Here is a 23741-nt window from a genome sequence, read left to right on the forward strand (position 1 = left end):
TGGGACCCTGTGGAGGGCGCAGCGGCGCCAGCTGAGAAGGAACGGCTGCATCTTAGTGCCAAGCCCCTGCCTGCTGCTCTTCCCCACACCCCACTGTGCCCTCAGGGTAGAGACCCTCCCAGACCGCGGCTGGCCTCTGCAGGGGTGGGGCCCAGACACTAGTCTGCGGGCAGACTTTCATCTCCACCTCCTCAGAGGACACCATCAGCCGCAAAGGAGCCCCATCCAACCTCACTCTGCTCTTCCTTCCTCCCCCTCCCAGGGCTGAGAGGGACCAAGCACCCCCAGGAGCCTCTGGGGCCATGAAGGGTGGCAGAAATGGGGCCAAGGAAAAAGGTTCTACTGAACCCCACCCCTTGCCACTCATTCACTGGGACCAGGTGGGCGTGTTTTGAGTCCACACTGGGGGGGGGGGGGCTAGCCACACAGAGTGGTAATGGGGAGACTAAGGCTCTGGGAGCTTTTGTGGCTTGCCCGAGAAGCCAGTGGTGGAAAGGCTGGGGCCCAGAGGGGACTAAGGCCAGCCAGCCGGAGAAGGCCCAGGGCCCCTGCTTAGCCCGCCCCAGCCTCCTCTTCCGGCTGACCTCTCCGCAAGCTGCCATTCCTTACAATGTTGCTCTGGGGGGGGGGGGAGGGAAAGAACCATGGATGAGAAACACATCCATTTTTAATAAATAGTTTATTTGTCCAACAGTTTCAACCCTGATATTGAAGCCTGTCGCGGTGTTACTTATTCTTCTGGCTGGAGCCTGATGATGAGACCATCTCCTTGCCATGGGGCCGGCACTCAGGTTCCAGCCCCGGCGATCATCCAGACATCAGAGGAAATGAGAGAGTATTGCTCAAATGAGGGAGACGGGAGCTTTATTAAGGAAACAAAAAATACCAGGAAGACCGAAAGGGGGTGGTTGATGCCTTCTGGAGGCAGCTGTTTCGGCTCCTCCGCTTGCCCCTATCCCGCCTAACGCGGGTGAGAACATATGGGAATGAGGCTCTGCTGGAGAGGCTCCCCGCACTTAACTAATAAGGCCCCCCGCCAGGGCGTTTCTGGAGCTGGGCGCCCGCGCCGCTGGCTCACGGGCTCGGGGGCTGGCGGGGGGCCAGGATGAAGGTCTGCGGCGGCGCGGGCACGCTCCGCGCGGCCAGCAGGGGGCAGCCGAGCGGTCGCTGCGCAGGTTCTGGCTACGCGGCCCCGCAGTGGGGCCGCTGTGGTCGCCCTAAGACAAGGGGACCGTCGCACACTGGAGGCGCCGCACTCCCAAGGCCCCAGAATCCGCATCGTCGCCCGATGCAGTGCCGTGGCTGCGGGTCTCTCTGGTCTAGAACCGCGACTCCGTGAGAAGCACCACTGAAGAGGCCTGGAGGCCCGGCCCTGGGAGGCTGCCTCCGGCCACCCTGCCCTCCTATCTGCTCTCAGGCCTGTGCCTGCTCCAGGTTCCTCTCAGGCGGCCACGCTGGCAGCTCACTGCTCCTGACCTGAGGGTCCTGCGTGCCAGGACCTGTCATTTCTAGATAGTTCTTCTACGGTACTTATCCTACTTTCTAGCACCTTCCCCCTTCAGGATAAAAGAGGCCCAACCCAGCTAGAGGACAGGCTTTCTCCCCTCACCCTTGAGCTCCCAGGTAACACCCTCTGAAGGCACATGGACCAAACTGTTCCCCAACCCCTGCCGCCCCAGCCTGCCGCCCCGACCCACCTCCCACAGGCACGATGCCCACCCTGCTGAGCACTCACCAGCGGAGGGAGAGCTCCAGCCCACCTAACTGCACACTTGCTCCACAGGCTCTCACAGCTGCTGCTCTTTCATCTTTTCTATGCATCAAAACAACCCTTCTCCCCTTTTCTGCCAGCAATCAGGGCAGAGAGGACTGGACCAATGCAGAGGACAGCTACCCACGTGGCCTCTGACTCTTCCCCCCTGCTGCCCTTCAAGGAAGCCCATGCTTTCCTACAAGCTAATCTCTGAAGAGTCTTACAAGAGAGACCTTTGGAACCAGAGTCGGGAGGAGGGTGAAAGTCAAGGCAAGTGTGAATTCAGCACTGGCAGGTCTGGTGGCCTTGCACCCCTGGAAGGGACTGGCCTGGGACAGGCTGACTGGGAACAGGCCCCCCGGCCGGGATTTATCGCTCGGAGTCGGAGAAGGAAGAGGGCTTAGTCCATCTCCACACCAGCATATCTTCTCCAGCCACGCGGTGGGACTCTGTCTGGATCCGGGATTCGTTGGATGCCAGGAACTCTACAGCCCGGTCCCAGACCCGCTTCATGCGCCTCCTGCAACGAGAGGGGCCAGGCTCAGCAGGCCAGCAGCGCCCCTCGAAGCTCCATGCGGCGCTGCCCAGAGAGCAAGCTGGCCCGTGCACACCCTTTGTACAAACTGGGGACAAAATTCCCACGCGGAATTTATCTGTGGGAGGAAAAGGCAGCAGGTACTAAGAGAACTCCTGCAGAGGAGAGAAATTTCTTGAGCCACAGAGAAACGATTCCTCAACCTTCTCTGCTCTAAAAGCATTCAGTGAAAGGGAGCTGAAGGGAGCCGGAGGTGTCCAGAGCACCCCAGGTGTCCAAGTGGGAAGGGGCTGTGCCGGCATTGGCCAGCTCCTGCTGGGGGCTGTTACTGCAGCAGCCCTGGCCGGGCGCCCCCCACCCCCACCAGTGCTGGATGCATTTTACTGCCCCATGTGCGCCAATTAAAGAGTGGCCACTGGGCTGTTGAGTCCAAACTCGACAGTACTCTGGAGCATGGGGATGAGCTCAGCATCCAACTGGGGAGGCCAAGAAGCTGGAGCGGCTCCTGGACCAGAGCTACCAGGCAGGGCCCCTTCTCTGTGGCTCCCCGGGGCCTTGAATCCCCTTGGACAGCCCGCTATAACCTCTTCCCCCTCCAGACTAGACAGGAAGATTCCAAGCCAGTCAGGGAGGCTTGCTGTGACATCTTCTCTCTGATGAGTTCCTGTCTTTCGTCAGCTCTGCAGACTACCTCCCCGTGACCCCTCGCGTGGAGAGGGGCTGTGGGTGTGTACGAGTGGGAGCAGGAAAGGTTCAGCCCGGGGGAGGACAAAGGAGGGAAGCTCCTGAGGTGGCCTGTGGGTCAGGAGTCGGAGCGGGGCTACCAGGGCTTTCTACCTCAGAGGTCGGGTCCTGTCACCGACGACCCCTCGGCCTGTTTCGCAGCACCCACTCGGCTGGTCTAGCGCAGCCCTCCCTCCCAGGCTGCCCACGAACAGGCATCGCACAAGCTCCTGCGAGCCAGCTGCTCTCAGCTCCCCTACTTTCCTCGACAGCCAGGCCCCTCAGCCCTCCCTCAGTCTCACGGGCGGACCCTCCTCTGCAGGGCAGACCCGAGGGGGCCCACGCAGGGCCTACGGCAGCGGATGTGTCCTCACACCTTGAGGGCTCGGCTGCACTGAGGGGGGGCGGGCGGTGCTGGGAGATAAATCAAGAGGCTGAGAGCCACTGGGGGGTCAGCCCACCTGTGGTCTGTGCTGCCGCAGGGGAGCGGAGGCCGGGCGGCTCAGGCCCGAGACCGCGGCAATGGCACTCTTGCTCTTACCTCAGTCAATGTGTGGACGGCGCATAACCGAAGCCGCAGCACTAAGGGCTGCCCTGACTTAATGAGCTGCGAGGCCATCTCCCGACACCCCTGCGCCCCTCTTCCTGAGGACCTGTGGCTACCGAACAGCACAGTTTCCTTATGCCTTTCTCACGTCTTCGTCCTGAGAAACAACGCTCTAGCAGGGTGGGGGTCTGCACTTCCATGCCCACCGTCTCCCTGTGACCCAGGAGTGTGTGGCCCGCGGCGGGTGCTCCACAAACACTTGCTGACTTAACGAGGGCTTCGATGCCGCCCTCTGCAAGGCGGTGGTGCTATCCAGGTGACGGATGACGAAACTGGCTCAGAGAGGCCATTACCCACGGCCACAGACGACTCCAGGCAAGCCAGGAATTTTGGGGTAGTATGCATGTACCAAGTGACCTCCCCCTGGGAGTGGGAGGGCCATGTGGCTGCCTCCTGCTGGGGCCATGCTCCGTCTGCTCTCCCTAGGCTTCCTGCTGCACCTTTCCAAGGAGTAGGGTGGGCACGAAAGTTCTTAAGGATCTTCACCTTTAAAAGGGGTCTTAAATGTTTACTCTTCCAATTCCTCTTGGGTTGCACAGAAATACCACCAGCAGTGGGCCTCGAGCAAGTTCCTTAACCTCCTCGTGCCTCAGTTTCCTCATCTGTAAGATGGATTACTTGCTGTTCTCATGTCCCAGCGCCGCAGCGAGGATCGAGTGAGGGGGGGATGCGTCCGCGGAGGGCCCGGAGCAGTGCCAGCTCACAGCGAGCACTCGGCAAGCGCACGTGCTCGTGACCCTCTGAGGGGATGGCATCCGGCCGTTGACGGCAGCAAGCTGCTGAGCAGGGCCCACAGTCTGGGCCGACACCTCGGCAGGCCCTGCTGGCCAGCCCCTGGGACCCCATGCTCCAAAGCTACCCCACACTGGGTTTTGTCAGGGTCCATCCAGCATCTGCGGCCCAGGCATGACCATGGCCCTGCCACCCCCTCCTGTGCAGCGGTGTGCCCTGGAAACTGACCCCAGCCGTTGCTGTGAAACTCTGCTTTCAGCTACAGGCACGCACGTGTACATGTGCATAAGTGCATGGGAAGCGAACCAAGGTATTTTAGGTAACGTGTCATGGGTCATGGTTAAAAATGTCTGAAAAACAATCTCCTCCTTGCTAGTGACTGATTCAAAAATAGACAAGTAACCAGTTCTGGCCAGCAGGGCTTCAAGGAGCGTGTCACTGGCAGCTTCTGGAAATGTTTTCTCCTGCCTGTGAGAGCGACCAGAGGCCCATCTCTCCCCTACTGGCAGTGACAAGGCAGACGTTGATCCCGCTGCTGTGGGACCGGGACCACAAACATCACAGGGAAATGGAACCAGAGACCCGACTATTCTATACCTGGAGCCCACATGACTCTGGACTTCCACTCACAGAAACCCAGCTTGAGCCACTGGGGGGAGGAGGGCACTAGCGTCTGCCACCCAAAGCTCCCCAGTCAGCACTGATGCCAACAGAGGAGTGGGGTCACGCTTCCAGACCCCGTCTGTGCATTCCACCACAAAGAGCCGAGCGCTGGAGCGGTGGCAGGAGGCGTGCACAGCCCCCTCGCCTGTGTCCTCGGGGCTGAGCTGCGCCTCCCCCCCATAATGGGTGCTCTGGGCCTTCTCCTGTGGCACTTGCTGGGCTCAGCCCAGGACTCACCGGCTCTGTGGAGGGATCAGGGTGTCGCGCACGTGCAGGATGCCCACGTACGGGTAGCGCTCCATGTCCTGCTCCCAGTCCACGTAATGGTCCTGGACCACGTCTGCAGGGCAGGACAGAGGGCACTGTTTAGGGCAAGGCCCTTCTGGCCGGTGCCAGTGGTCCCTCCCCCAGGGGCCACACACCTATAATCTTCTTCACCATCTCATACATGGCTTGTTCCTCTTCTTCCAGCTTCCGCCACCGGTATTTCAGGAGGATGAGGAGCCCCCACAGAAAGGCCAAACCTATGAGGGAACGCAGGCCCCGTTATTGGTCACGTCACTTGTGGCCGTTCGGCTGCACGCCGGCTCTCCGCACGGGCTGGCCGCTGTGCTGGAGGCTGTGGGTGAGCCGCACGAGTGTCCTGACTACCTACTACGTGCCAGGCCCAGGCCGGCCTGCAGCTTACACAGGATGTGGGGATGCGGAGGGGAGGCGGGCTCTGAAGCGGTCATCTTCCTCCCGCCGGCTGTCGCCGCAGAGGCCTCCCCAGCTGTCCAGATTGCAGCCCCTCCCAGCCCCATTCCGGGCCTTTCATCTCCTCCCTTGTGAGCCGGAACACGGCGTTTCATACATATATACATGCAGGCCCTTTGTATTCCGAGATGCTGCTGCTGATAATGATGTCTGTGCCCGATGGCGTGGGTGAGGGAGCCGTGTGCACGCCCAGATGGCCTGTGATTTGTAACGCTGCCGTGTCTGCAGAGCCGGCAGCTTCCGTGACTCGGCCTTTCGCCTTCAGAGACACCCCGAGGTCTCTGCTCAAAGGCAGCCCCTGATGACAGGCGACAAGACCTGCGCTCTGCTTTGCAGCTCAGCCCCCTGGGCCCTTCCTGCTTTCACTGGGTACCTAGAGCTCCCAAGGAGATGTTTACATTGTTCACGGAGTAAAATTAGGCCAAGCCTCTGCTGCGCCTTCTCCTCCTTTGAGAGGCTTGCACTCTAGGGCCCTGGGGGGCGACGATGCTGGGCTCCAGCCAGGGCCAAGCTCCCCCCTCGGGGACACGGACAGTCCCCGACCCTGATCAAGGCTATTTTCCAGTTACCCTCCTGCTCCTGCCACCAATCTCTACAGGTAAGATGACCCCGGGCAGAGGCTGACTTGTTCATCTCCTCTGTCTTATTAGACAGACCTCAGGTTCACTAGACAGAAATGAACTCTCTCGGCCTGGGTTTCTGTAACTCATCACTCACGCCTGGGAGTGTCACTGAGCTGGGCTCCTGGGGAGGTGCTGTGTGAGCAGTCCCAATGGGCGAGGGAGGAGAAGGGCAGCCAAGGACTTACACCAGAAGAAGATGAGCAGGTTGGTGATGGCGGTGAACAGGGCGCGGCTCAGGCGGCAGCCCACACCCATGCGCGGGCGGGCGGACTCCAGGCAGACCACTTTGTCCACAGTCGTTACCAATTCCGACGGGTCTTCCCCTTTCAACCTGAAACAGGACACGGGGCTGCAAAGGCGTTCAAAAGCTCCCAGGAGCTGCGGGATCAGCCCCATTTTAAAGTAGAAAGAGAAGAAAGGAGGAGCTTCGAGGCCTTTACTTCTTAAATTGACTTGGTATCCTGGTTGCATGCTTTCCAGAAATTTCCCACGTTGGCTACTTAGAAAGAATAAAGCTTTAAAGACGGCAGCAGGCTTGCACCCCTACTGCTAAAGTGACGTCCCCCTCTGTCGGGTCTTTTGACAGCCCCTCTCAGCGTGTGGAAGATTAAACTGTAAATTGGATTCCCACCTCCCAGCATAGAGAAATGGAAATGTTTACTGAATCGCTGGCTTTGCGCTGCATGGCAGGAACTGAAAGAGTCTGGGAGGGTGTGCTTTTCCTTGGTGACGGTGACAAGGAGGCACATAAGCTGTTTAAGTGTAAAGGTTGGGGTGCTGTGAGGCTCGGGGAAGGACAACCCCCGGGCTCTCCGAGGCCAGGCCCCAGCCCCAGCGCCTCCACCCTGGCCCCTGAGAGGAGGTGTCAGGAGGATGGCCACGCCTGCTCCTTTTTCTGGACAGGTGACCATCTCGTGCTCCGGACTGCACACGGAATGCCCAGTATCTGAAGTGTCCCGATATCTCACGACCCACTTTGAACACTGGTCGTCTGAGCTGGCCTCGGCCACCCTCCCGACTGCCTTCCCCCAGTGTGAAAAGGCGAGTGCCATCATTCTTCTGTGCTAGCAGCTTCGGTGAGCGCTGCCGAGGATAAAATCCATATTCTCCTCCGCCGTACCTAACACACAGGAAAATCGCTCAGCCACTCAGGGAAGCAGTATTTTTTTTTAAGCCAACGAATGTTAATCGTGCCCTGCATCCAGTTATCAAGCTTTAGGCTGAGCTGCCCGAGGGGCTTCTGGTGGAGGCACGGCTGATGGAATTAGTAGTCTGGGTGGATTAGAGAGGAGGGAACAAAGCCCTAGAGGATATTTGAGTATCGGGAGCTGTGGCCTGAACAGAGACCCTGACAAACCCCGGGAAACGGGAGGGAGTGCCAGCGTGAAGAACTGGGGGGGGGGGGGGGGGGGAGCATCTCTGGTGTGCCCCTCCCCCACAGGCTGAGCAGCCAGATGGGGCCTTTCAGGAGGGTGAGGGGGCTTGCCATCTCTGCCAGCAGTGCTCCCCAGAGACAGAAATGAGGCTGAATTGCTCAGTCAGAATAAAATCCAGTATTTCCTTTTGCAGTGTCCATGCTGAATGAAACCAACAGACAGAAACATTTCATCTAGGAATGAAAACTAGCACCGGACGAACGGAAGTGCAGAAAAATGCCTTCTCTAGCCATCCATGTGGGACCAGGGAATTTAAAGGACGCAGAGGGAGTTACTTGAAACGCTTAGCTGGAACACCAGGCTCACATCCTGATCCCTGGATTTTGTGTCTTATCTTGAAATAATGGCTCCTATGCTGCCCCCCGAATGCTTCCTCCTTCCCTTGCCCGGCTGCCGGCTTAGCCCACGAGGACTCAGCCAGGAGGCCTGCCTCTAACTTCAGCCCCAAGACACATCTGTGAGCGCACGGCAGCCGGCCGATGGGTGAGGACCGTGGCCGCCGCTCCGCGAGGCCTTGCCCACACTCACCAGATGCCCACGTCCTTGTTACTGCTCAGTATCCAGGTCAGCGCCGCTTCGAACTTGGCGGACGAGTTGCCAGTCACATTCTGTGGGAGGGGGCGGGGGTTAGTGCTGCGTCTGCGCGGCCCAGCTGGAACATGACTCTCCCGCTGCATTAAGGAGGCCCTCTCCCGTGTCCTCCACAGGCCCCAAAGCCCCGTTCTGCTAAATGCACAACAAAGTGGCAGGTGGAAATCTGGGCTGATGAGAGCCAGGGAAGAGCTCTTGGGAGGAGTCGATGCGGAAGCACACAAGAGAGCAACGCAAGTCTGAGGCAGCCCAAACCAAAGAACCTTCTCAAGGCCCAAAGCGTGAGGCCAGAGAGCTGGCAGTTCACCCTGGGGAAAATGAAAAAACGCGTGGGGATGGGGCGGGGGGGAGGAGCGGGCAGTGGTCAGTCCCTGCCCCTCTCTGGGCCTCAGTTTCCTCATCTGGGAAATGACAATGAGCTAGGAGACCCCTAAGGTTTCTGCTGGCTCCGAAGTTCCAGAATTCTATCAAACTGGGGCCAGGCCACCAGTCAAACACATCCCGAGCAATCCGCACGGCAAACATAAAGCAGAGAACAGACAGGTAAAGTGTAGATCTGTAAAGCTGCTGGGAAGGGGAGAAAAGCGGGGAGCAAGTTACAGGGCCACTGAAAGAAGAGGCAGCCTGCACTGGCCGACCAGCTGCCGCACGCGGTGGGCTGGGCTCTGGCTCACAGCTCACCTTGGACCAGTCACCCCTACTGCTGCCTAAACTGAAAGTAGCCTAACACTCAACCAAGTTTAAAAAGAAAAAAAAAAAAAAAAAAAAAAAAGGGAAAACAAAAAAGCCAAAAAGCAAACACAAAACGGAAAGGGAAAAAAAGGCAGGGCTTGCAAGATCAGTACAAAAGCACCAGGACCTCTCGGGACCGGGCAAGCACCGCAGCCTACTTACTGCTAGGTATTCCTGGGCTTCCATTACAGGAATGCATTTGCTTTTTAGCTTCTCTGGATTTCCACATTCAAAATTACCTAGGAGGAAAAAACACACATTCAAACACAAAGAAGAGGTGGAAAAAAATTACTCTGAAATGGACTAAAAAAAATGCAGCAGGAATCAAGCCATCAGCTCTGATGGGGAGCATGTGGCCCCGCGGCTCTGGCTTCTGTGGGGCATCTTCACTCTGCAGCAAGATCAAAAGCCACTTAGCTTGGATCGATTCCAGATCATTAAAACCTGACCTGCAAAGCAGTACGGTGATTTGCATTAAATGACTAAAAAGCTGCCCAATCCTAAGGTCTGTTTGCAATTGATCCCTAAAAGGATCAGACAGATAGCTTTGGAAGGTACCAGAATGGCACTATAAATAAACGCAACCTGGGAAAAAAGAAAGGCGGGGAGGCCGTAGGCACTGCAGGGATTCTGACCGTGACATAGGCAGGACACCTAGAACTCCAGGCCCCGTTTTGAGGGGTTCTGGGGAGGGATGTCCAAAATGCCCCACAGAGAAAAAGGGTGTCTCTGTGCTGGGCAGTGGGGCCTCAGTGTGGTGCTCCAAGGGGCTGTTCCCTTCCGAGCACCCTGGGTGACCAACTCCCACCTAGGATGAAGCCCACCCAGGGCCACCTCCTCTGAAAAATCCCCGGCCTACAGCAGAATCTTGTTGGACCAAATCAGTCTGGACTTGGGGGCCTGCCACAGCCACTGGCTCTTGATAGCCCACTACGGTCCACCCACCACATGCTGCTTCCCTTGGGTCACCAGACTCCTTGAGATCAGAGACAGCACAGGGTGGGCCTGTACAGATCCTGAACTCCCAAAGAGCCTGACTGCTCTTAACCTGGCACAGCCTAGGGGCTGCGGATAGCCAGTCTGTGTGCTGGGGAGGGAGTGGCTGAGAATGAACTTGGAAAATCTTGAGAATGAACTAAAGCTTATCCCTCCTATGCCGAAGTTGATCTTGACCTTATGGGACCTCTGAGATCAAGCTGGCTTTTCCTGCCCCACCCTGATCGCCTTGCCTCGCTTAAGCCTGCCTGGACCACGGCCATGGTCTCCTGATGGGTTTCCTCCTCTCCCCTTTCCCATCCACATTTGATCAACTAAAGTTTGAAATGATTCTGCCTAAATGGCACTGTTACACGCAAGCTGCTGTCACCTTTGCCTTCCTGGCTCCTGGCTCTCAGCACATCACTCCCTGCTCAGAAGCCTCCCTGGCGCTCACTGCCCGCGGTGACCAAGCCCCCGCGGCCTGGCATCTATGGCCATCCACAGTGGGGCCCAACTGACCTTTCCAAACTCCATTCCTTCTGTTTCTCCTTCCCTGATGAGGCCAACTGCTTCCACCCTTGCCCCTGTCATTTCCTGCCTCTTCGGGCTCCGCCCTGCCCCCCACCTACGCAGAATCGATCCCTCTCAGGCTTCAGGGCCTGGCACAGACACCGCCTCCCCTGTGACGCTTTCCTGACTGCTCCAGCTAAAAGGCAGCGTGTCTCCGGGAACTTCTGGCCTCTCAGTTCTCATCCAGTCAGACCTCGTAACAGCCAATGGTCAGGGAGATATGCGGCCTGTCTCTTCTGCTAGACCAGAAGCCGCCTGTAGGCTGCAAAGGCCAGCACAATGTTCTGCCCACAGGTGACCTCCAAGGTGGGGGGTGCTGTGGGGGGACTACGGCCTAGTAGAGCCCTCGTTCCCCTGCAGTGAGACCCTCAGGGTCACCCCTGCCAGGCTTGTCAGAGGACCGGAGGCACTAGGCCCCTTGGCGGCATAAGCCAGGACTAGATATGGAGGGTGGGATGGAGGAGAAAGCTCTCCAGCATCCACAGTTTAAGACAGAGCTTCTCTAATTTATACTCTGCGGGTCTCTTGGAAATGCGGACTTTGATTCATAGGTTTGGAGGGTCCGCAGATTCTGCGTTTCCAGGAAGCTCCCAGGTGACCCTAACGCTGCTGGTCCCCAGACCACAACTGAGTCACTAAGGTCTGGAACACCCTCTTAGGCCAGAATTTATATTGCAAGCACTTGGGCCACGGAGAAGGGCCCCTGAGGCCTGTGATGCTGTGAGCTCCCACTCCACTGCTCCTCCAAGGAGCTCACAGATGCCTCCCTGACCACCACCAGGCTCCCGCCAGTCTGGAGGGAGGTGGTGGCAGAGCTGAGGCCCACAAGACCGGCCCCGAGGGCTGAGGGCCCAGCAGAGGTCCAGGCAGCCTTGGTTCCCGAGCAACAGCTTTAGACAAGGGTGGGCCCCACAGGTCAGAGGTACCTCCAAGAACACCTCGTAAGACTGAGTAGCGCCGTCTGGTTCTCGTGCCAAGTGTGTTTCTCTCAGGGCACAAGCTCTGGCCATTCACCTGTGCCTTTAGCAAGCGATTCTGAGAGGTGTGGGGAGCTGATATCTCTGCCTCAAAGAATAATTTTCTAAATAAAACAGTAGGGGAGCCTTCCGGGTGGACACTTTTTAGGGGGTATTTCGTGGGGGGGGGGGTGAAAATGCCCTCCTCTAGAGCACAGCACTTACTTTTCACTTTGTAAAAAAACAACCCCCCCCCAAAAAAAAACCGACCCAAGACCACTTGCTTAGATAGGGAGACAGCTTCTGAGAGGATAAGGGACTCGTCCAAGGTCCTGCGGCCAGATGGGGAGGTCAGGACCAGAGGTGACACCGGAGCCCTGGCAAGCTGCCCATCATGCAGACCCCTGCCACCTGCATAGGCCTCTCCCCCTGGCCTGGCCGACCATCTGTACAGGGAGGCCCTTCAGGTCAGAAGACCGGAACTGAGGAGTCCTGGGGCCTGGCACCTGCCAATGCAACACGAACCCCCAGAGCATCACCTGGTGAGCATCCAGAGAAAGCAGAAAGGCTTGTGCATGGGCCAGGACCCCTGGGACCCCTAAAGGGGATGTGAGAACCAACTGTAGGCTTAAAAAAGATGTGTCTGAGTGCAGAAGTGGGGAAGGCAAGACTTGGTTTCCGAGTATGTCTTCTGGGAGATCACGACAGAGCATCTCAGCCACCTGCCAGCCAGCCCCCGCCTGGCAGATGAGGGTAAGAGCCCACAACCCTCACAAGGGATCTCGGGCCCCGAGACGTGCACTCACCGGCTTGGATGGCCAGGAAGTTGTATAGCTCGTGCAGCAGCTCCAGCAAGGCCGCCTTCTGCTTGGCCTGACAGAACTGCAAGGGCACAGGACAAGCAGTCAGCAAGGAGGGGCGGGGGACGGGGGCTCTGTCTCTCTGGCTGGACCTCCTCCGCTGCACTGTCAGTGCTAAGCGGCAAGGAACCCCTCAGGACCCACATTCTGCAAAGCGGTGGGTGCAGGGACAGGCTGGATGGGTAAATATTGTTAACCGTAAAGCCTGAGGCGGAGCTAAAGGCAGCACGGTCACTAAGGGGCGGCCATCCTGGAGGCCCCCGGCCTCTGTCCTGCGGCTCTCACTGGAATAAAGGCCGTGAGGCGGGGCTGCGGAGCAGAGGCGATGTGGCTGCAGGGGGCTGCGGGGGGCTGCGGGGGCTGCGGCAGTCGGGCCTCCGCGGCGGGCCCGGCAAACGCCGTACTACTGCAGTCTCGGCTTCCCTAGGGCCACTCCCGTCTGCTTCTGGAGTCAGGTGTCTACATTCTGCCCATAAATCGTCTGCTCTGTGGATGAGCTGCAGCAAAGTCTTCACCTTAGACTGGATTCTAGACTGGAAATGGGAAATCTCTAGACATTGTGAAGCTATAGGGGACGAAAGTCATCTGTACGAGAACAGGAACAGGAAGAGAGGCACACCTAGATCTCCTGCACTTGTAGCAGAACTGACGCCATTTTGCTAGGCTGCTAGCTTTAGAGTATTTGAATGAAAGGCTGCTCTCCTTGAGAGTGAACGACAGGCCATGGGCTGCCGTGAGTCCGCAATGAATCTTCACCACAATCCTGACCGCACCCCGATTTCTCAGATGAGGAGCTCAAGGTTTAGAGACCTGCTAGGCCCCCAAGATCCCCTAGCTAGCAACTGCTGGAGCAGGTCGGCTCCAAGCCTACACCGCCCCCCTCAGACCTCCTCTGGGGTGTCACTGGGCAGGGCGCCCGACTGACGCCGAGGGTCTGGACTCGGGGCCTAGCCCGCGACAACTACAGAAGGAACCACGGTCCCCTTCCTTCTCGCTTGTTGCCCTCATCTGCAATGTGCGGGACTTGGTTTCTCATAGTCTCAGAGGCCAAGATATGTCCCCTCGTGTTGCCTAAAGACCCAAAAGCCTTTAAAAGGTACAAAGTGGCGTAACTAAGATTTACAAGTATGACCATTAACGTTCAGAAACAACTCTCCAGTCTGTAAGTAGAAGCAGGTACCCAAACTACCTTTTAAAGACGAATGAGATGGGAAGTGTTGTGATAAGAAATGTAATGAATACACAGGGAGATCCCAATTCTATAAACATATGTACACAGACAAGAGGGGAAGGAAATGCCTCCAAAATGTCAATGGCGATCAACTCTTGGTGGCAGAATCATGGCTGATTTTGTCACATTCTTCAAATTGTCTACACTAAACATCTCTTACTGTCACAACCAGATAAACAAACAAACAACAAAAGCGGTCACAATGAACTCTGCTCTGAACTCACCAACACTTAGGCAAAGCAGGGCTGATACCACCTAAAGGCAACAGAAGGAGAGAAGGCACCAGACCACGAGACGGCCTGACTGAGACAGCACACCCACTCCCAGCCTGTCCACACGTTTTCAGCAGCACAAAGGCAGAAAGAAAAACGCTAAGTGTCATAGTTGGCTGAGAAGGAAAAAAACACGTATATCTAAAACTCCAATGCCCATCTGGGTTCTGGGGGAGCCTGAGCCACACAAAGAATGAGACTTTGAGCAAGAACCTCACCAGAGCTGAGAAGCATCTCCCAACCTGCCTGTTTCTGTGTCCACCCTTCACGAAGGCCAAGAGCACCCCGTGAAGTCTCAGCTCAGTGGAGCCTGCCAATGATGCCCAGACCCTGCGTTTCGATGCTTGGAGGTTGCACTGAGCACATTTTCAGCAAGGCCCCGGACTGTGCCTGTCGGGGCTCACTCAACTGGGGCAAAGAACCAAGAGACAGAAACCAGAGAAGTCTTACGGACTTGTTTCCCGTTTTTGCTTTCAGGGTTCAAAATTCTCGTTTTCCTTCCAGCCACTACCTATTTTTCTGGGCCACTTCCTGTAATCATCAACTGTGGTTTTCATGACACAAGGCAGTTAAATTAAACTTAATATGAATCTGTTTTCACAAAACAATTGAGAGTCAAAGATACTTGGTGGATGAACGCAATAAAGGAAATAAAACACCCCCAAATGTATAGCAGAAGCCAAAGAAGAGATAAAACCTATTATCTGCACCAGGGCACCCCTTCAGTAACATGGGTAAGAGAGTGAACTCGTGACACTGTATTGTTTCATTCCCAGCCCCTGGGCTGCCAGACGTGGAGACTGAGGCCTCGGGAGAGGCCTGGCATTGCACACTTAATAATCAGACTACTAAGTCATGCCCTCTGGCAGCAAAAGGCTCCTCCTGGTAGGATTTATGACCTGAAAATCTACTGCCTTCTATCTCCCCCAGACTATCACCTGTGCCAGCATCCCAGCTCCCGGCTAAGGCTTCGTGCATGACTCATAAATGGATGGGGCTGCTAGCCTTCCCCAAATATTATTTGTAGGGAACATTAAAGCTTCATAAAACAAATCTATCGACTAGGAGGGCTAATTCTACTTCAGATATATTTAAAACAACCCCCCCCCTCACCTCATGATGTTCCAAATCCGAACAGCACTGTCAGCCACAGACGTACTACTTGAGGGAACGTGGACCTGAGAACCCCGCCTCCGGATGCTTAAAAACTGCCAGCCCTTCCTCTGGAAGCCAGGGAGCTTGAGAAGTCCTTCAGCCCCAACCTACTGCATCCCCCTAGATTGACTTAGGCAGAAGATCAAAGTCCCCAGCGCTGTGATTGATGGGAGCGCTTCCGTAACAAGCCCAGGGTTGGATCTTCGGAGTTCAATTCCCTCTGTTTCAAGTACTCCTTTGCCTGCCACAATTGAGTCTGACACAAACATCACAGAACACGATGTGATTCTGGTACATTACAGGAAGCACTCCTGAAAATGATCCTATTATGATCTTTTTCTGGGCCAGTTTACCTCCTGACGAGGCTAACATCCTTGGGAGGAATAACAAAAGCTAGAGAAGAAACTCAGACTCACCTTATCTGTTTTGCTTGCACAGTCCACTGGCAATAACTTCACTGAGACCAAGAAAAGAAACACAGAGGAAATTAAAAGTGTGGGTTGAGGAAAAGATCGCAAAAAGGGACCACTCTCAAAATTCAGGGGAAGTAAAACATTACCAACATAAGGGTGGGGATCAGGAAGATGTCATCTAAATGGGGGCACTTTTAAAATGCAGACAGTAACATGTAAGGGTTTCCCAATCCTGGATTAGGAACTAGGACGAGGACAGCTGGGTCCGAGGACAGCTGGGTCCAAGTCCTAGCTGGAAAAGATTAGCCACGGGCTCTTGGGTAACTCAACCTACTCTGAACCTCCATTTCCTCATTTGTAAAATGGGATCAATAAAGCTTCCCCTGCTTAACTTGGGGAGTTAACTTCACACAAGTCAATATACATGATGGTTTTGTAAACTGCAAACAGTTATATGCTGAACAGGGATTAGTACCATCATGGGAGGGGCGCTCCAGGTAAATCCCAGTATATCCAAGAGCTGCGGTCTTAAAGCGTCTCAGCAGTGAGTATGACAGTATACTGTTTGTTGTGGTACCAGTACAGTCCCACAGCACTCCCGGGTCTGCTTAATTTCTTTAGCAGGTGGATAAACTGCTCTCAAAGCCAAGAAATTATTCGGGCGTGTGCATGAGTCTGGGATCCCCATGCCCACAGACTTGTTCATATACCCAAACACCCATCTGCTGCAACAACTAAGACACAATTTAGCTTCTCCCTGCATCTTGGCTGTTCCTGCTAGGCATGGAAAGATGTGGCCTTGGCTTGAGGCTGGGAGCAGTATTAATCACAATGCTTTGCAAAGAATAGCAAAAGTTGGTGAACTCACAATGTCACTTTATACTTTAAATTTATACGCTTTACCCTTTACATTTATAAAGAAATGATTTCTATGTTGTTTTCTGTTAGACGAAAGCCCAGAGTTATCCAAGAGGCAAATTTCCCTTTTAAGAAACATACCAATCCTTAACTATTCATACTGTATCCTGCAGACCTCTTACTGGCATGTCTCATCACTAAAGTGTGGACAGAAGCATGGCTGGGAATGTCCTTGACTCACAGAACCCTCTCTGCACGCACTCCAGGAGGATAATGCAAGCAAGGATAAACGCCTCCATTTATATCAGTTTAAACTCTTCTGGTGCTGCAAAGCTGGGAACCCAACCAGATCCAATCTGTGGGCAGTGAAACCTGGGGTGACTTCAAATGGGCACTAATGTGTGAATGAGCAAGAGATCCAAGTTAAGAAAGAACTAAAAAGGAATGGGGGTGGACCTGTCTGTTGGAGAGGGGTGTGGTTTTCTCTAGAGAGGGAAAACCAGAGGTTGGGGTGGAAGTGACTAGGAATGAAGACTGCTTCCAGCACGTGGTTGAAAGGGAGATTGGTAGGGAGGGCTAGGGCAGAAAATGAGAACAGGAGAGAGTGAAGACAGAAATTATTGCAGGAACTCCAGCCCTCTTCTTTCACAGCCAGAGGAAGGAGAGTCAGGGTCTGGAGGTAAGAAGACAGCCAGAGGCATCTGACAAGGCCCGGGAATGTGCAGCCTGGCGCTGAGAGGAACGGGTGGCCATTCTGGTGGACACTCGCGCGCCCAGGGCCCTCCCCTGCGCCGGCCCGGGACGTACTGTTGTCCTCCGCCTCCTGCGGCGCCGAGGGCTTGCCCATCTTCACCCAGAGGATGCCCAGGAAGACGAGCAGCAGCCCCAGGCTGGCCCAGAACAGGAGCCGGGACAGGCAGCGCTCCAGCCGCCGCCCCGCCTCGGGCCGGCCCCGCGCCGCGCCGGCCGGGCCAGTTCGCGTCGCCCGCAGGCCCGGGCGCGGGTCGGCGCCGAGGAGGGCGGAGGGCGGCCGTGCCGGGGTCGGGGTCGAGGCCCACCAGCGACGGACTCCGTGGCCCGGCGCGGCCCTGTCGAGAGGCCGGGCGTCCTCGTCGTCCTCGGAGCTGCCCCGGACCGAGGCGCGACGCCTGAGCGGCGCAGGGCGGGCGGAGTAGGCGAGGCCGCGGCTCCCGGACCAGGAAGCCGCGGAGGCCCCGACATCGCCGTAGGCCCCGGAGGTCGCGTAGGCCGAGCCCGAGGCCGACGGGGAGAGCCAGGGCTCCGCTCGCAGGGAGGCCGCGGCGGGCCGGGCTCGCAGCGGCGCCTCCTCGCGCAGCCGGGCCTCCTCCCGCAGCCGCTCCTCGCCGCGCAGCCGGGCCTCCTCTCGCAGCCGCTCCTCGCCGCGCAGCCGGGCCTCGCCCCGCAGGCGGCGCAGCTTGTTGCGGTAGACGTCCCGGGTGGTGTCGGTGATGGGTCCTGGCTGGAAGCCCAGGGCCTGCAGCTCCCGCCGCAGCTCCAGGTCCGACAGGCCGGCCATGGCCAGGACGCCGCCCCCCGCCCGCCCCCGGCGCGCACCGCACCCGGAACTGCTCCCGCCGGCGGCCGCGGCGGAGCGGGCGGGGCCCCGCGCCATGATGGGAAGGTCTGGCTGTGCCGCCATGTTGAGAAGGTCCGCACCTCCCTGATTGCCGGCCATGATGAGGGGGTCAGACTCGGCCCTTTAGGCCGCCATGTTGGGGAGGTCCGAGGATTTTTTTTTTTTTTTTTTAATTTTTACCCCCCTCTTCTTCCTTTTTTATTTCCCCTTCTTGCTCAGTCCAGCTCGTCCGTAAGACTGATCGGTGTTTCTTTGCGAATATTCCACCCCATGCACCGTCCCCGGCACGCGGTAGGCATTGAGTAAAGTGTTGATTTAGTGGATGCATTGCTTAATGGTGAAAGACAAGCCACTGCGGAGAATGGAGAGATGGGATCCTTTGCCTCTCTCTGTGCTTGGGGAAGGGCTTTGTTTGGGTCGCGGGCTAGACGCCGGGCATGTTTTGAGACCCAATCCGAGGGCGGCAGGCCTCTCTCCTATGTAGGCCCTGCCCGAGGCCAACGTCGAGTGCTTCGAGGGGCCAGAAGAGCCAAATGCCCTTGGACTTAAGTGGGCAGGACAGGCTTCTGGTTGGTGGGATTTTCCGCGAGAGAGGGTAGGGGAAGACCCCCGAGACACAGTCTTGTGTTACTTGCAGATTTAGGTTGGCGACTTCCAAACCCCAGCAGTGCCACTATCAGATGTGTGATCATATCCAATTAACATTTCTAGCCTGCTGGCCAGTAAAGTTGGTAGGGTTGCTATGAGGATTAGAACAGGTAATTTGTACAAGGGGTTCAAAACAGTGCCTGGCACGCGCTCCTAAGTGTCTATACTTAACCCCTCTCTCTGCAGCCGCAGCGCTAGAACCTCCCCGCAGGGCACCCTATTTGATTACAGGAAGTCTCTTAGCGGAGAAGCTCCTAAGGGAGGCATGGGGAGGGGTGGCAAATGGAAACAGAGCTATGGCTCGCAGTCTCCCTTCCACCTCCCTCCCCTCTTGGTAAGCCTTCCACATCCTTCTTCAACTCCCTGTCCCAAACATTTGTGGCCGCCCTTGGCCTCTGAGGTTCCATGCCACTGCTACTCCTCTAATTCAGTTCTCCCCTTCCCTGCCTCTCGCCCAGCCCCCGCCTCATCTGCCCCTATTCCTTCCCTGGGTGTGGGCAAGGCCCCTCTGCCGGTGGTTTGCAGCCCTGCCACTTGCTGTACCACAGGGGTATTCCTACACTGGCCACATTGCTGGGAAAATTACAGCCTCTGCTCAGTCAGGCTTCCATTGTTAGCCTCCCCATATCCCCCAACTTAGCTGTTCCCATGTGGTGCAATTTTTCTCACCAAGTGTTGTTTTCCTTTTCTCTGCCTGTGTTTGCACGGAATGCCATGAATTTGATATAGTGATTGCCTAACACATATACCACATAATAGTATTTTATTTCTTTCTGAAGCACTGTTTGCATGACAAATGAGTTGGTAACATTTGTGCAACTCCTTGCAGCTGTGCAGTTTAATATATAAGGAATGAGCCTTTCGGCATCAATACTGGCCCCGTGTATTCTAAGAGGGCTTGAATCTGACGCTTAAACAAAGTGAACGTTCTGGCATTTCGCAGAGTTACGGTCTGTTTCATCACAATGGATCCCAGGGCGATTTAAAAATATGTCCTGAACTGGAGCCGCCCCCAGCAGTGGTCCCCAGTGTGGGCTTTGTCAGCCTGCCTTGCATTTGGGGACGCGGCGGCTGCTACCCGTACCTAGGGCCCAGTGAGCCCCACCCGCAAAGCCTGTTGTCTTTTCTCTAGCCTTGAACCCACCATGTTGGCAGCCGTGGCTCTCTGCTCCCATGTGGTCTACCCTCTGCCTCCACGGGGCTTCTAGCAGTTGCTGGATTTGTCTCACTGGTTCCAACGGGCCTTTGGGCTCGTGCACCACCCCTCACAGCGGGTTTGCCAATCCGCGCTCCCCTGGGGAAGAAGCCTCACCATCGGATTGAGAAAAGTCCATCAGAAAAACCCTCATGAGTCAGTCATCCCTCTCAGGTCTGGGGCCTTGCCATTTTCCTCCCGAGCTCCCTGTTCCAGTCTGTTCCAGTCCTGCCCCTTTGGTGGATTGATAACCCCTCCGAGGCCCTCCATCCACACTCTCCACCAATCTGCCCTCACCTGCTCGTTGCTGCTCCTGTCCCCCTGAATGGGCCCCCCCACCCTTTCTTCACTGCCCCCCATGTCTTCCCCGCTGCGGGCTCAGCCCTGGTGCTTCTTGCCACCACTGCCTCGTATCAGGAGCTGCTCCTGAGACTCTTTCGGGCACTCTCAGAGTTTGCGTCCAGTGTCGAGTATGGGAATGCATATTTTAAAGCAAAGGGCAATATTGCAAAGTCAGTGGCTGCCCTGCGTGCCCCCCTTTCTCCTCACTTTCTTGTGGGTTTTTTTTTAAGGTGAGCAGCTCAGGCTGTGGGCGGTCCTCCTGATTTATTAAAGGCAGAAGAGGAAAAACAAGCGCCCGTGTCCAAATCTACTTAGTAACCACATCCACGCGTTTAGCTGAGGTGAGGGGCCTCTAGGAGGAGGCTCTGGATTCCCAGAGGGCCGCCGCGCTGCCTGCCGTCCTGCTGACCTCTCTCTGTCTCAGCAGAGCCTTATAATAACAACAGCTATAAATCTTTTAGTGGGTTCCATTCTCCTTCTCCTCCTGCAAAAAGCCCTGCACACATTTATCAGGTCCTTAAAGATGCTGGGGGACTAGGGCCTCGTCACCTCCCCGCCAGCCTCGTGCACTCTCTGGGCTTCCTTGGAAGCACATCATGGGCGGTGCCATGCTGTGGGATGGTGGGGCACTGGGAGAGTGTGGTTGAAAAGTGGGGGACACAGTGGGTGCCATCTAGGCTCAGGTTTTGACTGGAATGGTCCCAGCGCGGCCCAGCTTCGGGCTGCCTTATCTCCATGCCCCCGGGAAGAGGAGAGCTACCTTTCATCCCTCCAGGTCAATGAGGGGCAACTAGAGTCACAGAGAAATGCCAGAACAGGTATAACGGGCAGTTATGTTGGCTGCTTTTCACAATTCGCTGAAATATAACAAAACTCTCATTCTTTTGGCCACACTTTGATACCTGTGGGTAAGAGTTCCTTTAGAGGCATAGGAATACATTCCTGATGTCAATAACGAATTGTGTATGAAGAAAAATGTAATGCTTTCAGAACACTTTCTTTTGGGCTTTGTCCATGATTAGATTATACTAAATTACAGAGTACAGATATCAGGCAATTACTCTTTGCTTTTAACTATTCAATTTCATGGCAAATCCACGTAGCTCAGTAATTATAAAATCATGCCGATGTGGTTACGGAGAAAATACCTCATCATTTCCATCTTGTGAAGCGAGGTTCAGGTTGCCCTATAATTACCCGTGGTCCTGTTAAGTGTAAAGTACATTCCAAACGAAGAGGGGTAATCTGTAACTCTCTGTAATTGCCAGTTTTCTGGAGAGATTCTTGCCGATTTCCCTGGATAAACCTCAGTAAGATGTGAGGAAGATCGCTGTCCTCACCTGACTGGTTCCACCGGGCACTTTCCCCTCTTCCACCCTGGCTGGGTCCTGGTGCTGGCCGTGGATAGCTTTAACCAAGAGTGGATCTCTCTTTACTTCCCTTTTGTGAAAATATGGTCATTTTTGTCTCGGCTCCGCTCAGGCTATTCTCCCCAACCTCCCCCCTCCCTGGTTTTAATTTCTTCCAGGGCTCTGCATGTCCTGTAAGCAATCGAGTCTGCTGTCCTGGAAACTGGAGGAACTCGTTGGAGAAAAGGAATTATTTGAGCCGATTGTGAGAAATTGAACTGTGGCAGGAGGAGGAAAAGGAGAGAAGAAAGGAGCCGACACATCTACCCAGGCGGCTGGGGCACCATGCATACAGATGCAGGTGGCGGCTGGGTCCCTGTTGCGGCTCATTACTGAGAAGCACATCAGAGGCCACTGGGTGAGGGTCAGGGACAACCGGGCTGCAGCGCTGAGCTTTGAACGGGGCTGTTCTGCAGAACGAACAGCATCCTCGTGCCACCTAGGTGCTGGGGCTGTGGAACCAATTCCCATTTTCAGAAATGCAGACCTCCTGGGCCAAGTCACCTAGGGGCCTCATTTCCTCTTTGGCACCTATTTCAACACTGCTGTCCAACCCCAGATCTTAAGGAAAATTCCCCAGTGGGGTGGTGGGCATGGGGGGGCAGGTGTGGGGGGCTGGGGTAGGGGGGAGCGCCCCCCTCTGGTGATGGGGGAAGGTAGTCTCACTGTAGCAACAGATCTGAGCAGAGAGTGAGGAAAAGACACAAAAGCTGTGTTTTCCGCCTAGAAAGAGACAGTGAGCATTTCGTTTGTTTTTTGCAGTGGGTTTCGGGAAATGGCGTGAACGGCACAGCGGAGCTCCGGAGGGCGAGAAGGGGTCTTGGATCTTCCCAACCGCATGCTTTGTAGATTTTCCTGCCTTTCTTGCTCCATTTCCTCCCCTGCCCCGTGCAGCCCTTTCTCCGTTTCTGACAGGGTGTCTTGGCAGGATTTCCCGAGAACTTGCAGCTGGGCTTGGGCTGAACCCTACGTGTCTGGGAAATTGTGTGACTGTGGAGCGGGAAGGGTCTGGGTCCCACGGAAGGTTCTGGTGTCCCTCAGGAGCGCTCAGAGCACCCCAAAGGAGCATCCTTTCTAAGGGTGGGGGTCATCTCTTTCCGCTAACTACGATCTGTGGCTAAGCTCACGCAGTGGTTGGGGTGGGTGGAAATGTGGAAGGCGCAGCATGTCTAATAGCTGGTAACCTATGGACAGAGGGAGATGTGGTTCCTCTAAGGCTCTGGTTTATAAATAAATGAACATTCATTAATGCAAAATTAAATTAGAATGAAATTTTCCCATCCAGTTTTGTTTAGAAGGCAGAAATAAGTGGGTTGGCTGTGGAATTTTGCTGCGGATGCTGGAGTGTGTGGTCACAAGACGATAATAATAATAGTGATTTGCTGGTGCCTGTCCCCCTATCTCAAGGCACACATTACCACCTTGCGTTTGCAAAGGCTCATTGAGGTTGAAGGGCTAGCTGGGGTTGAGTGCAGAAGTCTTACAACTCTCCGGCCCATTAGACCTTGAGCTTGACAATAAACAGAAAGGAGACTGGGGTTCAGGAGACCTGAATTCCAGTCCTTGCTCTGCCATGGACTGGATTGTGGGCAGAAAATGCCATCTCTCCTCAGCGGCACAAATCTTCCAGTTCCGTGGATCTGACTTAATATTTGAACGTAGAATTTATCAGAGGCACATGTTTTGCTCCTGTATGTACCACCACTGACGGCCAACTCCCTCTGAGCTTTATTTTTCTTTTACCCCTTTATGGAATGACCCAAGTTTGACCTTTAAAAATTAAAATATTAAATAAAAGAGTCTTTTCTGGATATTTCCCGCTTTATTTGCTGGAAGGGGGCTTGCCTGGGAGAGAGTATTTTCCTTGGGAGCCCGGCTGTTGGCCATGCAGGTTTCGGATTTCACGGCGTTCCTCTGGTGGGAGGGGGCTCCCGGTTTTCCACCTGCTCCCCAGAGGAGCAGTGGAGGAGCGGGCTGTCACTCGTCTGCTGGGAAAAGGTGGGGGGGTTTGCAGCTCAGGAACACCAGTGGGTCCGCCTATAAAACTGACTTCCATCTAAACCTGCCTGCGGACTGAGGGAGGAGTGGACACTGTGGGGGAGGGGA

At 55.6% G+C, this 23741-nt stretch overlaps 1 protein-coding gene and 1 long non-coding RNA gene across 4 annotated transcripts; one reads left to right on the forward strand and one right to left on the reverse strand.

The window, feature by feature from the left end:
* Positions 1-662: 662 nt before the first annotated feature.
* Positions 663-18022, reverse strand: LEMD2 (LEM domain nuclear envelope protein 2). 2 transcript variants are annotated; one of them, XM_045795488.2, is made up of 9 exons: positions 17252-18020; positions 15590-15630; positions 12462-12537; positions 9314-9390; positions 8357-8436; positions 6578-6723; positions 5436-5537; positions 5251-5353; positions 663-2273 (listed from the first exon to the last, which is right to left on the reverse strand). In XM_045795488.2, the coding sequence occupies exons 1-9, from the start codon at positions 17979-17981 to the stop codon at positions 2123-2125; spliced, it is 1506 nt and encodes a 501-aa protein (XP_045651444.1). In that variant the 5' UTR covers positions 17982-18020; the 3' UTR covers positions 663-2122. The 2 variants fall into 2 exon arrangements, with proteins under 2 accessions (XP_045651444.1, XP_045651445.1); XM_045795489.2 differs by having other exon boundaries at positions 2269-2406; positions 17252-18022.
* LOC123790907 (uncharacterized) lies at positions 16945-23446 on the forward strand. 2 transcript variants are annotated; one of them, XR_006779252.2, is made up of 3 exons: positions 16945-17123; positions 21755-21993; positions 22398-23446. It is a non-coding gene; the product is annotated as an uncharacterized LOC123790907 (long non-coding RNA). The 2 variants fall into 2 exon arrangements; XR_006779253.2 differs by lacking the exon at positions 16945-17123 and adding an exon at positions 18127-18332.
* Positions 23447-23741: the final 295 nt, after the last annotated feature.

Source organism: Ursus americanus, chromosome 32, assembly GCF_024610735.1.
Source record: "Ursus americanus isolate L20-20 chromosome 32, mUrsAme1.1.p, whole genome shotgun sequence".
Classification (NCBI taxonomy): domain Eukaryota; kingdom Metazoa; phylum Chordata; class Mammalia; order Carnivora; family Ursidae; genus Ursus; species Ursus americanus.

What these genes read in the sequence shown, in the direction of transcription:
- LEMD2 (XM_045795488.2), bottom strand. Translation starts at nt 17,981, where the DNA reads ATGGCCGGCCTGTCGGACCTGGAGCTGCGGCGGGAGCTGCAGGCCCTG. An exon ending in CCTGCTCATCTTCTTCTGGT is followed by an intron (nt 5,538 to 6,577) that starts GTAAGTCCTTGG and finishes GTTCCCTCATAG; the next exon opens with GTTTGGCCTTTCTGTGGGGG. An exon ending in CTGATCCCTCCACAGAGCCG is followed by an intron (nt 2,274 to 5,250) that starts GTGAGTCCTGGG and finishes CTCTCGTTGCAG; the next exon opens with GAGGCGCATGAAGCGGGTCT.